Source organism: Cydia splendana, chromosome 27 (genome assembly GCF_910591565.1).
Source record: "Cydia splendana chromosome 27, ilCydSple1.2, whole genome shotgun sequence".
NCBI classification, from domain to species: domain Eukaryota; kingdom Metazoa; phylum Arthropoda; class Insecta; order Lepidoptera; family Tortricidae; genus Cydia; species Cydia splendana.
In genome coordinates, this window is record NC_085986.1 from 9138857 (window position 1) to 9155616 (window position 16760).

At 38.1% G+C, this 16760-nt stretch overlaps 1 protein-coding gene across 1 annotated transcript in view; it reads right to left on the bottom strand.

Annotated features, from left to right (window-relative positions):
* Window positions 1–14513, bottom strand: part of LOC134803748 (26S proteasome non-ATPase regulatory subunit 13) — a 28670-nt gene extending 14157 nt beyond the window's left edge. The window contains exons 1-7 of the mRNA XM_063776583.1: window positions 14361–14513; window positions 14165–14278; window positions 12183–12318; window positions 10126–10274; window positions 8307–8466; window positions 7403–7588; window positions 6707–6847 (exon numbers count right to left, since the gene is read on the bottom strand). Coding sequence (XP_063632653.1) covers window positions 6707–6847; window positions 7403–7588; window positions 8307–8466; window positions 10126–10274; window positions 12183–12318; window positions 14165–14278; window positions 14361–14476 — 1002 coding nt within the window. The 5' untranslated portion in view covers window positions 14477–14513. The remainder of the gene's footprint in view (window positions 1–6706; window positions 6848–7402; window positions 7589–8306; window positions 8467–10125; window positions 10275–12182; window positions 12319–14164; window positions 14279–14360) is intronic.
* Between the last annotated feature and the right edge of the window lie 2247 nt (window positions 14514–16760).

Sequence of the window (16760 nt, forward strand, 5' to 3'; positions counted from 1 at the left end):
ATTAATTGATTAACTTTGGATTCGATTTGACACTTGATTTGACTTACTTATCACTCAATGGGTTAAGATAATTTTGCATATTGCATGAATAATAATAGCTGAGTAAGCAGTTTGAGAAGGATATTATTCATTGATTTATTAAAACACTACCTATTTAAAGGGACACATTTTGGGATTAGATTTCTCTATGTAGGTATACCACTTTCCGCGTTGGTTTTATGACATTGTCGTAAGAAACGAAACGTGAAGTTCATGCCTCTTTGAGGATAGTTTATTTGAGAGGTTCATCACTTGAGTTGGCGGTCGCAACCGGAACCTGAGTTGTCCAGAGGGCGTTTGAGGGCTGGGTGCTGGAGGGCACAGTCCTATTCGTAACTGCAATTCATGAATGAGGGTTTCGGACCGGGCGATGAGGCTAGCTGTGTGTTGGAACCAAGCTGTTGTAAAACCAAGGTGTTGGCACTGTTATTTGGAAGTTGGTGTTGACTTGTAGGCATTGGTTGATGTATGTGAAAAGAAAGTATTAATGATTAATTATGTGTGTATGCCAAAGAAAAAAAAAACGTGTCAATGATTATGTGCAGATAGACACATTTTTAGTTTTTCGCTCGACACTCAAAGCTGTGCGCGCGTGCGTCCATTAGGGACAAAACACACGCAACGTGATTTAAAACAAATTTTAAAATTCCTCATATTATGGTTAAAATTATTGTTCCCCTTAAATGTCAAGGCAAATGACAGAACGGTTTTGGCATGCTATTTTAGTATTTTTCGGTAGAAGGCAGCAAAAATGAGACTTGAAAAAAAGGTAAAATAACGCTTTGTCTATTACACTTATTATCCAAAATTATTAAAGTATGTTACAACGTACGCTATTACGCACGTTATGGAACTAGTACAAAAAGTTGTTCGTACTCCTTACAGTAATTATAATGTTCCTTATGATCTTTTACGAAACTAGTTGTCGATGTTTAGCGAATAGAGTCGAACGCATTTATTTTCTGTTTGATCGATAAAGAAGTTAGCAAAATTTGAGTACCTACAGCGGTTTGATTTAGAATAGAAATTCTGCCACTAATACCTGTTACGCTAGATCGTTCGTTGTAAAACGAGTTGTGAACTTCATTATTAATTTCATGCATGTTCAACCTTTTTGAACCTCTTTGAGAGCTATTTGGTTTTTGAAGTATTGTGTCAGTCAGCTAAAGACAAGTCGTGTCAGTGTGTAAATATCACATAACACATAATGATCAAGTTTTCTTGCCTTTTTCTTAATAACTTTATGAAAGCGATAAAAAAAAATACAATTTGGTTTTCGTAGAAAGTATAATACTGGATTTACCTGATAATATATCAAGTTTTGAAAATTTCTCAAGCTGTCTTGTAAATGTGTTGTCCGTACAGAAGGAATAAAATAGAGAAGTCGGTTTAAACTGAACTGAACGCAATTTTGGTACGTGTTTAAACTATTTAATATGAGAATCGAATAAGTAAACTGTCGTAGTCCTATTCCGAAACTTAAAATTACGTGTCGATTAATTACAATATGCTTCTTTTTGTTTATGGAATTAATGATTGTGTTTAGGAATACACAAATAATTAATGGTGCCAAAATTTAATCAAAATATTCAGGGTAGAAAGCTGGTTTGAAATCAATTGACCTGGCTCAATCTTTTTATACTTAGGCGGGTGATCGAACGAGCGAGCGAAGCGAAGTGAAGTTCTTACATTCAACTTGGAACACACGGCTGGCTAGGGGCACGTCCCGGCATTTCGATGTTTTTAAGCTGAGCTATCAGAGGATAGTTTGATACACAATAACTTAAGTAAATTTGTTCTAATTTAAATGAAATTGGGTAAACGTGTAGTTGAGGGCATTGTATTTTAGTCATTAAATTATGAGCAGGCTCGATCAAGGTGTTATTGAGTTAGAAGAGCTTAAAAGGCTAGAAAGCTATTTGTGAGGGGTCTTGCTTTTCTGGTCATCTTATTTGCAAGATAGTATGGTCGAGTTTGGTATCAAATGAAAGTGCTCGGCTTTTATAATATTGTTTTTAAGTTTACCATTTTTAAATAATTAACAAGATAAAAATAAACATAATGTAGGTATTTGACATTTGACAAGAAAGATAACGGCTTACCACAGATACAGTTTCTTTTAATCTCTATGGTGTTGTGATGGGCTCCGCAGACCTTGCAATAAATCACATGCGGTTTTCGATCCTTTGCCGACTAAGTAGTAGCAAAAAGAATAGATAGTATAGAGGGGTTCTGTCATTGTAAATTTTGTAGTCACTGTAAATTTACTGCCATCTATCGACACACGACTAAAACTCAAAATAAAAACGTATAAAGTTATCAAAAAATGTATATATATGGATTAATGATTTTATTATCTTTATATCATTTTGATCCATGTTCATTCACTGATATCTATGTGTTAAAATTGCTAAATATGAAACGGTGTCGTCACGCCATCTAGCCGAAGATAGGCTAAAGGTGTGTGCGCCATCTATTCGAGAATGACTTTTACTTGAATTCCGAGGCACGTTTTTTCCTTAGACTTTATTCGTCTTATACGAAGTTACATATGTCTTTGGTAGTAGGTTCATTAAATTGATCTAACTTTTTGGCGAACCGCGAGTTCTCAGTTCGGGGCGAACTACTAGTTTAAATCAAACTTACTAAACATTTTAACCATGAGATAACGGAGATGATACACGCGTCTTGGGTGAGAGGCCATTGTGTGCGTGCGGCCAAGTATCTTTCAAACGGATAAACTAATTTCATAGCTGTTTTCTGTGACCCTAGCTAACATTTTGAGGTAATGATTAAAATGGCAAATAGATCTGGATCAAGGTATCAATGAAATCAAATAAGAAAATCTATTAGTGGGAACACTAAACTTTTAGGGAATACTAAACGTTTAAGTAAAGAATAGGTGCGCAGATAATGTTCATAAAATCAGTTAAATATGGAAAACCATTTATTTTCGAGAACTCAATTCAAGATGTGTTTCAACTGAGGGGAATCTCTGTGGTGAGGTTCATTTAAAAGCTAGTTTGTATTGTATCGTTATGGTGATATTATTTTCACGCTGTTTGGATTATGGTGATATTATTTTCACGCTGTTGCATTTTAAGTCTCTTAATGAATTGTTCGAAATATATCTCTACCCCATTTCCGTTGAAATATGGCCTGATTGAATATCGTGATGCTACTGATGCTGAACTTGTTCATTCACAACAATGATCTATGTGCGTGTTATTGAAAGAGTTGAGTTGAGTTGCCTGTCAGTATCCAAAAGTTATGGAGGAACTTACTTTGGTCAGGTAGGCCGAGCAATGAGCTTAGATACCTCAGATTGTTGTATTCTGTCCGCAGATGTATGCAGTGATGCATACAATGTCAGGATGCCGTGGAGGTGCAGATGTTCTGCGCTCTACAGTCTCTTTTGGGAGAAGAAGATCTCATCTTCGCTCTAGTCTACCAGTGAAAATCATAAAGGGGGATGGATAACGTACGGAGGGACCCGTACAATGTCAGGTTGGCCGTGTCGGAGAATGGCTGAAATGTGCCATCTATCGCCTTCAAGAGGCGTTTTGTCATGCAAACCTTGACAAATAGAGCAAACTAGGGTGTTACGTACACTTGAGTGGCGTTCGACGCAGTTCCGCCAAGACGTCATAGAGTGCGCTCTTAAAACAATTGAAGTCCAGAACAATTGAAGTTATGCTGTCAATCAATCTTCAGAAGGAGCACGATGAGAACGAACGGGGGAAGATGACGTCTGTGGCGGCTCCTGGGTCTAATCCACTGGTTTGCTTAAGATAAGAAACGTAACGCGTGCTGTGATTTGTAATGAGTCTTGTGCAGTAAAGATTGTGAGTTGAACATCGTATTTCATTGTAGTGATGGGTAGGACATCAATTTAAAATGAGTTTGTATGAGTACCTCATTTTCTAAAATGAGGTGTTACAATGTCTTACTTCAAATGAGGTGAGGTACTAGCATATTTTCAGCGTCGCGTCATTCTATTAATCCAACGGGCCAATGGTGACAAAAATATTTAATGTATATACATATTTATGTATTCATCACTTCCTTTATAAATAAATAAATAATAATAATTAAGGAGTGCAATTCTGGAGGTTAAGAATATAACTTATAGGAGAAAGATCCCACATAGTAACTTAATTTGCTGCTTTTATGAAACTTGTTCTAATTTAGCTCTTTTTTATTGTTAGATTGTTTAGTCCTCCTCCTTCCTACTTGATATAATTTTAAGTATAATAATCACTAGCGAGAGCGACCCGCTCCGGCTTCGCATGGGTTAGCAAATTATACATACACCTAAACCTTCCTGAAGAATCACTCTATTATGATTGAAAGGTGAAAACCGCATGAAAATCCGTCCAGTCGTTTTTGAGTTTATCGCGAACATACAAACAAACACACATACAGACAGACGCGGCGGGGGACTTTGTTTCATAATATGTAGTGATATATTTCATAAGTCTTGTACCTATTAACCATAAAACTACCACATTTTTAACAAACTAAGGAGAACAAATTCAATATTTTCACAAGTCATTATTATATAGAAGTGACAAACTTACCACCTCAGATAATTTAACAGTAATATCATCAATATGATATTAAACAAAGCACCATTCGCGCCGGCCGCCGCCGGCTACATTTACATTTCATTTTTTCATGCAAAAGGCACCAAGGAAGATCCGCGGGTAAATTTAATGGCGAAAACGATGTCCATATTTTGTTATTTTGGTATAATTATAAGAATTATCACTAGGTATTAGGTATTAGAGAACTAAAATTAGCTACAACGACGTACGAACAAAATAAATATAAATATGTCAAAATCATAAACGTTTACAAATAATGTTAATAAAAAGTATTGCAAATTCAAATCGTTATAATTTACATCTACATGTTTATTTTACCTATGCAAATTATACTTACTTTTTATTTAATAAACTTGAAACTTATTGAAATGATCATATATTGTGTACGCTACAGTAATTTATTTCAATAATATTGTAGTCACTAAAGGATTACTGTTTCTAAGCAAGCTTCGTAAATGCCTGTATGGTATACAGAGTGCGTACCGCGATCCATGTTCGTCATGTTGCCTCCCTGTCACACTTACGTACGAATTTACAAGTGCAACAGAGAAGCAACACGTCGAACTTCCTTTTGGTGACTGATTCCTCGCGCCATTTTGACAAGTAAGTTAGGATCAAAAAGGCTTAAGATGTATGAAAGCTTGCAGCGCTTACGCTTCTTGTCTTTCGTGTTTAATTTTTAACGTATTTTCGGTGGTGACGCGAGGCGATATTGAAGTACGGCGCGTGTCTGTCTCACTCCCTCTTTGGGTATTTCTAATTCATTGTTTCATTTTGAAAGGATTTTTGAGGTGTTCATGTCACAGAGAGGCAGTGAGTGGTACAAACTCAACGCATTTCTCGGTGGACCTTTTGTCGTTGCAATAAGGTTTGTAGTTCGGCAGTTGACAGTGTGGGCCATTACTCGTTTCTTCATTTGAGACATTTTGAGTTTTGAATGCCGGCGAGCAGGCGAGCACCTCGTGCCATCCAGGGACTCTTTTGCAAGTTGTGAGGAGTGTATGAGTTTTTGAGGTTCGCGAGTGAATTTGAAAGGATAAGAGTTTTTTGAAATTTGAAGTGTGTGAATGATTTGTGTGGCAAGAGGTGTTTGTGATGCGCGCGAGTAAATGAGTAAAATGAATAGAGGAGTGAAGTAAGACATTTTTGCGGTATGAAGTACTGCGACAAATTAACAAAATGAGTGGTACAAATGAGGTGCCTCGCGAGTGAGCGACTCAACACTATTTCATTGAAGGCCCTCGTCATCCACGATTGAAGGTTCTGATGTGCTGCCGATAGTATGATACGCCCACAATTCCCGACATGTATTTTGTTGTTTTAAATTTATTTTTGAGTTATATTATTCAGATTGACTTTCACGGCTTCGGCAAACATTGCCATTCGTCCGGGGAACGGGCTAAGAATGCTGAGATGGGCCAAAAATACAAAGTTGATAGTAAGTTATGTAGGTAGATTAAAGTGCATGTTCAGATGTTATTGAGCGACCTGATAAAAATAAGCAAATGTACAGTCAGCAGTCGGCCAAATATCGTAATATAATTTTGTTGCCATAGAAATAAGGATGTGGTCCGATATAGTGGCGAAATATTGAGAGACAAAAGCGGCTAAATTCAGTGGTGGCTCGGACACTTAGAGAGAATGGGAGAGGATCGTGCCGTGAAGAGAGCGCAGGTACTTGGGACAACAAAATGGGAGACGCCCGAGTGGACGTCCTAGGTACCGCTGAAACGACGTAGTTGCTCAAGACCTGCTCAACCTCGGCCATGGCGACTGGCGAGAGCTATCGCAAGACCGAGAGGACTAGACTACCTATGTTTGTATGAAAAGGCGATTTAAGGGCGGCTTCATAACGAGCAGCTCCACCTCGTTAAGAGGCACCCGGGCCTCCTGAGCAGTTGTGTTATACATAATAAGTATGTTATTATATTATAATGCAACACTAATGTAGTGTATTGAAATATGAGGGTACTTCAGCAAAACCAGTCTGGATTTGTCAGGTACGCAAGCACATGTGCTCTCCCGAATTTCGGCAATAATATCGCGATATAATAACTAACTTGATCAATATGTCCCCGGATGAGTTTCTCGGCTAAAGCCTTCATAACAAGCAGTTCGACTTCGTTAAGAGGCACCCGGGCCTCCTGCGCGATCTCGGCGAATGTCAGCTTGCGGGTCGCGGATGTGCGGTTGAATGCCATCTGAAATACAACACATATTGTATGAAAACCATTTATACAGTGTTTATTTTTAATGGGGCACTCAAGGTACGTTCCAGATCTCGTGCCGGTACACCAAAATGGTCTTAATTTTTGATTAACGATTATTAACATTTACAGGTTTTGGAAAAAAATTACAGTCAGCGAAAAAATCGTTAATTTTTAATTGTTTTTTTTTCAGGATATAAAGGAGCATTCCACGGGCTCTCCCGTACAAACGCATTTTATTTCCTGTGTTGCGACTTTTTTTTTCGGCATTTAAAGCAGGTGATTACTTTTCTGTGCATATTTTTGACCATTTGTCATAGAAAAGGATTAGTAAAATAGGCTTTTAGCTAATTAGTAAATTAGGCTAAAAAAAGACCTAAAACACTCGAGTCTTTTGGATCACTACTCCAAAAGCTTAAGTAAGGTGTTGAGTAGCACAGTGGTGGGCCCGCGGGCCGTACTTTGCCCACCACTGGACTAGCAAGACCAACAGAAGAAAGTAGTTCCTTAAACGTTGACATGTCAAGATGGGGCTCGCTGGATATTTACCTCCATGAGGCAGGTGATGGCGACCTTCTGCCGCACGCTCTGGTCGGCGCGGCGCAGCTCCGGCGCCGGCGCGGCGGCGCGCAGCGCCTCGAAGGCCGCCACGTCGCCGCGCGACACGGCTAGCACGAGTTCCTTAGCCCACGCGTCCGGGGTGTTCTCCAGCGACTCCAGGATGGGATGGGCCAGCTGGAGGCATAATACTCACTATTTAGATTATAATTCAGTCTTAAAGGATATAACCAAAAGGAGTAGCCATTAACAGGCGTTCCCCTCTGTGGAAAATAGGCGGCCGATGGTCATAGACATTATATGGACTGACGTTTATCTGACGTGGCTATTTTTACGTTATGTTATTTGACGTGCCCCTTCCCCGCAAAAATCAGCAGACTGTCGGGTATATCCTCTAAGTTCAGAGTGGTAGAGTTCTTGTTTGCCACCCGACATGATCATGACATGATAAATTTCTGATTAAATGGGGTTGGTGACTGTCAAAAATTTGCATAGACGGCGCTATTGTAGCTTGTCCCTTTTTCTATGAGATTTGGTTTAAAGGGCTGGCATCGGGGCATAAAATCTATTTAAAAAAAGAAAAATTTGACATAATTCTAGGGGTTGACCTTCCAACCCATATTGTATAATTATTTATATTGCAAATTCTACTAGGGCTTCGCCCTCGGCGCCGTCTACGTAGTAGTACTCCGAATCCTGCCGTTGAATACCCGAGAACTCCCTACAATACCATATATACTCGCTTCCATATTCCATAAAGCACGTGATGGTGACCTTCGAAGGTGTTAAGCACCGGGAACCATGGTAACTCCAGGTTTAACCGGTTAACCCCGGGTTAGCGGGATGGTGCAAGTGGCGCTAAGACACTGATGTATTTGAGAGTTATTGAACTCACCAGCTCGCCTAGATCGTAGACGTTAGGGGCGACGACCGCGGCTATAGCGAGCGAGCGCGCCAGCGCGCGGCGCTCCGGCGGCGGCAGCAGGGCTCCGCCCTCCGCGCAGCCCACGTAGCGCAGCGCCGCGCGGTAGTAGCGCGCCATGGGGCCGCGCACTCTGCGACACCACAATCACTTATTCCTACACTTCTAATGTATATTTTTCTACTCGTCTACTGTAATCCTAGAATCAAGAATTCGTATACCGAACTGCGATTGGGTACTTTTAATGTATGGGCTCCCGACTCGACTATAATATTCATTTCGAAACGGTTTAGTCGACTTCGACTATAATGAAATTGACCGATCACAGCTCGCCGCCGTCGAGAAGACGAAACAAAATCAAATTAATTATTCATTTTAGGTTGTAGAAACAGTTTCTTCATAAGTTAGAAACGTGAATGTGACACCCTTAATATAGCAACATCCATAGACTACGAAAACCGCTTAGCGTTGCTTGTTAGTCTCCATAGGCTACGGTGGCCAAAAACGAGAAAAAACTGTCTAAAAATTTAATTTAGCGCGGAGCAAGTACCAGGGCCTCATGAGTTACGAGAAGGTGTCGTTGACCAGCCCGCCGGGACGCATACGAGTATGAAGATTGAAGGTATTGCGGCTGTTCGAGTATCTTAGCTGTATACTTTTGGTATGTTTACCTATATGATTCTACTAGTTAATAGTATTTTATACAATCGTGATATAATAGAGAGTTTTTCAGTCGAGTACCGTGTTTAGGCAACGAAGCTTGCAAGTCAGGTACGAGATTGAAAAGCTTGATTATATCACTATTGTATACAAATTATCAAATATTTATTTCACTGTAACTATTGTAGGGTACGATTTTATAACATTTTATATTTGACATTATATTATATTATTTTATTAGTACTTTTCACCTGTTATTTAATTGTTTAATTTAATTATTGAAAACTTATTTACTTATTTGCTGACATGTCCCATCTTTTACTTCGTTTAATTAGATTATAAGTATGTAATTAGTTCATAAGTTTTCTAACACAATGTATTATTGTTATAGAAATAAATGAAATGAAATGAAATATACAATACTTTTTCTACTAGTTAACAAGAATAATACTTTAAACTAGTAGAATCATACAAACAAACCAAACCAAAAGTATACAGCTAAGATTCCCGCGACCCGGCCGCCGCGCCCCGCGCCCTACGGCGGGCTGGTCACGACACCTTCTCGTAACTCATGAGGCCCTGGTACTTGCTCCGCGCTAAATTCAATTTTTAAACAATTGTTTTCTCTATTTTGGCCACCGTAGCCTATGGAGACTAACAAGCAACACTAAGTGATTTTCGTAGTCTATGGATGTTGCTATATTAAGGGTGTCACATGCGCGTTTCTGACTTATGAACTAATTGTTTCTACTATACCACCTAAAATAATTAATTTGAGCTATGGTTTTGTTTCGTCCTCTTGATCGCGGCGAGCTGTGATTGGTCAATTTCATTATAATTGACTAAACTGTATCGAAATGAATATTATAGTTGAGTTGGGAGCCCATACATTAAAAATACCCAATTGCAGTTTGGTATAAGAAATCTTAATTCAAGAATTACAGTCGACTAGTAGAAAAATGTATTATTTTTCTTGACGTAAAAAAGTATTGTATACAATAGTGATATAATCAAGCTTTTTAATATCGTACCTCACTTAGGCAACGAAGCTTCTGAAAAACTCTGTATTATATCACGATAGTATAAAATACTATTTAGTACAGACTACTAAAACTAGAGAAATATAAAATACCTGTAGTACTCTGAAGCCAGTTTGTAGAACCGGCCATGCACCGGGGTGACTCCGTCTGCGTCCTCCAGCGAGCCCTCCAGCTCCTCGATGATCTTCTCCGTGGCGTCGAGGTCGTTCAGCTGTTCTAAGTAGATCTCACCTTGAAGCACCTGAAATATTAAATACATATTAGGATCATACTATGTTCATAAAGACAAATTAATTTATTTTTGACTCATTTGGATTATTATTCTTGAATGACATACAAGAAAAAACCGGCCAAGTGCGAGTCGGATTCGCGTTCCCAGGGTTTCGTACATTACACATTTTTTATCAATGTATATTTTTATGTGGAACGTGAATGAAATGTCTTTAAAAAACCCGTAGGGGTCGGATCAAAAACTAAGTAATTAAGGGGTCGGATCAAAAACTAAGTAATTAAGTCCGACTCACGCTTGACTTCACATTTCTTATAGGTTTTCCTATCATCTATAGGCAAAGAACTATTTTGTGTATTTTTTTCAACATTTTAGACCCAGTAGTTTCGGAGATAAGAGGGGGAATGGTCGGACAGACAGACGCACGAGTAATCCTACAAGGGTTCCGTTTTTTCCTTCAGAGGTACGAAACCCTAAAAAATACCTTTCTTCGGACAGGGTCTAACCCCTCTTGCAGTGAATGTGTTAAATTATCCTTTTGTCTGATATATAAGACATACAAATTCACCGCGGTCTGTTAAATAGGATAAAACTTCGTGTAACTTCATACCGCCAGGGAACAAGAGCATGCTCGATGAAAAATTCTATGGCGGTTAAAAGATTAAAAATTGTAAAAACACATGCTTCGGCAAAGCAAATATTTTTGTAAGTGTGAATCTAAATCAGCTAGGTAGTATTGTTTATTTTACGTTGTAAATAAATATTAAATATTATTAAGGACATTTTTTACACAAATTGACTAAGCCCCACGGTAAGCTCAAGAAAGCTTGTGTTGTGTGTACTCAGACAACGATATATATAATATATAAATACTTAAATACATAGAAAACAACCATGACTCAGGAACAAATATCTGTATAATCATACAAATAAATGCCCTTACCAGGATTCGAACCCGGGACCATCGGCTTCATAGGCAGGGTCACTACCCACTAGGCCAGACCGGTCGTCATATTGTATGTATGATTGTATTTAATTTACTTTTGTTATCAAGTTTATTTCATGTATTTCTTCACTATAACTAATGCTTAAAAACTTTAATAAGTAACATAATTATATGAAATTAATAGGAATGTTATCCAACAACACTAGTGCGGCATGGCCTTATAAGGGGCTGTCCATAAATTACGTCATCGATTTTCGACCCCCCCCCCTAAATTCATCCAAAAATCATGCTTCGAATGACCCCGTTTCCTCCTACGTCATGCTACCATCATCCGATGTCCAGAACCCCCCCACCCCTAATTTGAAATGACGTAATTTATGAATAGCCCCTAAGTCATCATGACATATTACGCACAGGCGCAGCTGGCGCTGATTGCCACTGCAAAGCGTGGAAAGTGTAGGATCACTACTCAGGCGAGTGCGTGGCAGCAGCAACGGCCTCCTCAAAGTATTGTCGGAGAGCCTTGACTGCCCTATAACTAAATACTGGGTCGAAGTGGCCATCGGCAGGGCCAAATAGGATGAGGCCGCGACCAATCGCGGGCCAATTTGACATATTTTGTATATTTTCTGTACCTACTAACTTAGTTATTAAGCCAAAATTGTTACTAACATTATAAGGATCTTTGATCTGCAATAAATGATTTTTATTTTATTATTTTTTTAAAGTGCAGAGTGGACGCGTTTACATTATTGATAAGGCCGTGCTGCGTTTGCGTTCGTGGCCCACAAATGGTCTCGCCGGAAGACCAGCGCTGACTGTCAGGTTAGCATTATGCTGAGGTGGGACCATTTCATGGTAAACTATACACTTTATGCTTTAAACATACTTTTTGTAATACGTTTGTATGAAATGTAGTTTTAGTTCCCCATGAATAAATGAAATTATTCTTATTCTTAAAGAATGTTTCGTACCTTGCAGAGAGCCAGTGCCTCGTCATTCATCTTAACCTTACTCTCCACCTTCTCCAGAAAGGCGATGGCATCTTTCTTGTTGTCAAACTGCTTCACAATGTGCGAGGTGATCTCCACCAGCGAGAGCGGGTTGATTCTGGAACATACAGGGGAAATGTTAACAAGAGCGCTTGGGGTATTCCCACTAGTTACCGAGATGTTACCATTGGTAACTACTAGGAGTTTTTTACCACCTTTTACCACTGGTAACTACTGGGAAAAAAAATCGTACCAAACCAGTGGTAAAACACTTTAAACTCTCGCGTTTTGTACACATATTTAATTACACAAACAGGTCTACCGCAATATAATATGGTGCAACACAGCTGAAACATTGGAATTTAAGGTAAAAACAATGAAATTATATTGCAGTAGACCTGTTTGTGTAATTAAATACTAGTGGTAACATTGCAGGCTAGCATGCACTGGGCCCAGGACAGAGGGGCTTGGAGAGCACTGGTGAAGAGTGCCCACACTCGTCACGTTCCTCAGCCATGACATGAGGCTACGAGACCAGTGGTGGTCAAGTAAATTACTAAGCCAAGCCATAGTTTATCATGTATTGTATTGTATTTTATAAAATTGTTAAGGTCTTGTTATTATTTTTGCTTGTATGTAAATTCAATGTTGACGTGTAAAAGTGCCCTTGTGGCCTATTTGCTGAATAAATGTTGATATTTGATCATCAGACCAGAAATCACCTTTGTCGTCTCACATGGTAACAAAATTATTTCCACATTGGGTGTTAACACTTGAATTGACGTGTTCCATTTTACATAATAATCCTTCACTTCGTTCAGGATTCAATGAACGTACACGCCGTAAATGCCATTTTGCTCCCTTGTGACACAATCTAAAATTTACTTTAGGAGCAATTAAAGCATTACATTTTATAAGAACAGCCATCATGAGCAAATTAGAATGAATTCGGTAATGGTTTGATGATGATTGAAATGAAATGAATGAATGAATGAAATAGCCTTTATTTCAGACAAGTATTTTGTAAATACATTTCATTTTGTTCTTAACCTATATATATCGTCGTTGAGAATGCCAAATCCGTTATGTGCACGATTTTTGATTGACAAATAGTTACCTAGCAACAAAATACATAAGGTATTAATTAATTTGATTAAAATCGCGCACATACCGTATTTGGCATTCTCAACGACGATATATATATATCTAATTTTCATCTGTATGCCTTTTGTAGGCAAAGGCCTCCCCTAACTCTTTCCATTTATCCCTATCCTTTGTTATTGTAGTCCAGCAACCTGCTGCGCTCTTAATCTGATCATCCCATCTTCGTGTAGAAAGTTGTCTTTACTGGTTTTTTGTTTTGCTTGATTTTCTTTGTTCCGGGTGAGGGGGTATTGGTCGTTATCCCCACGGGGACCAGCCGGCTTGGGGACTGTTGTTTTGTTTGTTTGATAGTTCTGTATTAATATTTGGTTTTATTGTTTTCCGGTGGCCGGGGTTAATTAGTTTTTTGGCTGTTAGTGGAATGTGTGGGTGAGTGGGTGGTTGATGATGATTAATGGTTCATATTTCATAGAGAAACAGTAGTTTTATGAATAAAAAGTTGTGATTTTTTACTTAAGGGTGGTATTCCATCTGGCCAATGTCATTACGTCTCTCTCTCTCTCTCTCTCTCTCTCTCAAAATGTGAGACAAAATACACATTGGATAGGTGGAATACCACCCTAAGGGCTCATTTAGACGATGCGAGAACTCGCATGCGACTTTCATTGCGGTTTTTGATCGGTCGGTTGAATAGGACGTAACCCAACAGACCGCAATGTAGGTAACTAAAATCGCATGCTAGATCAGCCCTAAGGCTCGTGTTATTCCGCACTTGTACAGAGTATTTCTTAATATATACGAAAATATAACGGGATACTTGAGACACAATAAAGCACAAAATGACTTGCATTTTGACTTACTTGTTCTCAAAGGTCGTTAAAAAGTTGTTGTACAGTTGGATGAGGGAGTCGCCGGTCTGTAGCGCCGGGTGGTTCACGAATTCTTGCAGTTTTAACGTTATTTGGTGCCATAATCTGAAATAACAAAGCATAGAGGTTATGGTTGTTTACAAGCAACATTTTGGACGAAAATGTAAGACAAGGTGTATGTACTTACTTTTTGTTGTATAGTTCTTCTAAATTAGCCCAATCCGCTGCTAAAGCAGGCTCGGCAGCCTGTTTTTTGGATAAAAAATCGTTAACATCAATGACTGCAAACTTTACGGTCGCCATCTTTCAAAACTGTAACGTCATTGCAAATGAAGTTAGCTGCAAACGTTTGACAGCATAAAGGCAGTATTACACTGGCATACATACCATAGATATCTAAAAATTATAAAATTAATACTAAATAATTAATTAAGTCATAGGTTTCAGTTATTTAAAATAAATTATTCTGTATTATGTGCGTATTTCGAATTCAAGTAACGTACAGTAGTAATTTACCTTCTTATATAGATTTTATTCCCCTATAATAGGCTCCACTCCACTCGTGTATAGAATCTTTATTTCCACAGGCTCTAATCTGAAGTTAGCAAAAGCAGCGCCATCTGTCGTCGAATAGCTGTATACGTTTAAACTCTACTTGTCGCTAGATAGCGACACAAATTACTCGTGTTTGCGAATTCGAGATCTAGAATGCTTTTGTGGAGCAATTAAAATAAACTTTTGAAGAGCATTGTTAGATGTTACCTAGTTAAGTTTAGTTCTTAGAAATATGAATTGTATAGCGGATATCGAGCATCCGCTATACAATCTATTAGTCCGGTGTGTTTTTTTTTATTAGAATTTTAATTTGAAGACTTACCTATACATGCCTATACTTAGCATCCAATAATAACTATTCTATGTATGCTTACCGCAGGCTATAACCATATGCCGCGTAAATTACTTGCGTAGATGGCGAGGGTAGTAGGCACAGCCGTAGTTGGGGTAGATTTGTTAGACCTGTATAGGGTTGCCAACTTTTTTTTGGTGGAATATAGTATTTTCCAGATTAAGGCATCAAAAATATATATAGTACATTTCAAAAAAATATAGTACTTTTAGATAAAATACTAAACATGGGTGTAAATATACGTTTAATCGGAAATATAGTATTTTAGCGTACTATATATTTTTCCAAAAGTATATAGTACAGAGAGCCAAAATATAGTACAATGACTACAATGTATATAATATAGTACGGTTGGCAACCCTAGACCTGTACCCCAAAAGCATAAAATTGTTTTAGTAATTCACCGAATCGCATTTCACCTTGAATGAAAAAGATATCACTAGATTTTTTTACTAGACGCACTTTTTCGCGTAGCTTTTGACATTAGTATGATTAAATTGTAGTATTTAATTTTTTGTGTAGTATGTTACCGTAGACGCATTTCGCCGTGATCGACTTTTTCGCGTAGCTTTTGACATTAGTATAATTAAATTGTAGTATTAAATTTTTTGTGTAGTATTTTACCGTAGACGCATTTCGCCGCGATCGACGTTTGTTTGGGACTCTAATTTGTGTTAGTTTAAGAAGATAATTAGGTTTCTTTTAAGGAGTAATAAAGCAGCTTTGTGTCTTAGATCATTTGTTTTACTTTCTTTAACGCCAAGTATCCGAAATTAAGAATTACACCCAAGTCTACAGAATCATCAATCTACTCAATCTTCATACTGTTGCGTTGTATCACGTCGCCAATACAATACACGATCGAGGTGAAATGCGACTAAAGTAATAAACGATTGAGTAATAACGCGAAAGTTAAATGCACGATCGAGGTGAAATGCGACTAAAACTAATAAACGATTGAGTCACAACGCGATATTTAAATGCACGATCGAGGTGAAATGCGACTAAAATTCTATTCACTTCACTCAGGCTAAGACGCTTAAAGTGCTTTATTGTTCATATGTTAGAAGTAAGTTAGAATATGCCTCTCAGGTCTGGAACCCTTGCTACCATACATATATAGACAGAATCGAACGCATTCAACAAAAATTCGTAAAACACCTTTGCTTTAAATTAAAATATCCCTACAGTTCTTCCAACTATCTTAAAATATGTAAGCACCATCACCTTGTCCCTTTACAAAAACGCCGTGAAGTGGCCGATATTAGCTACCTAATAAGTATTACTAATGGTGTAATCGATTGCCCCGAGTTGCTAAGTAAACTGTGTTTCAAAACCCCCTCTCGTTCTAAAAGGTATCATCCCCCATTAGCAATCAAAAATGCATCTTCCAAATACAGACAGAATAGTTTTTTAACGCGCGCCAGTCGTAACCTTAACGAGTTGTCTAAAGAATTTGATATTGATATATTCAACTGTAGGTAGAATCCCTAACGTGAGACGTAATGTAGTGCAGAGATATTTCGAGTCTATTGAGTGAGCGTGTTGTCGCCTTCTTAAATACCTACAAATGTATTATTAATATTTTTACTTTAATATTCCTCATTTTGTTACTTATTAATTAGTATCTTTGTTACTTTCAATTTATCTTTACTAGATATAATTTGTGTTGGCTTTGTT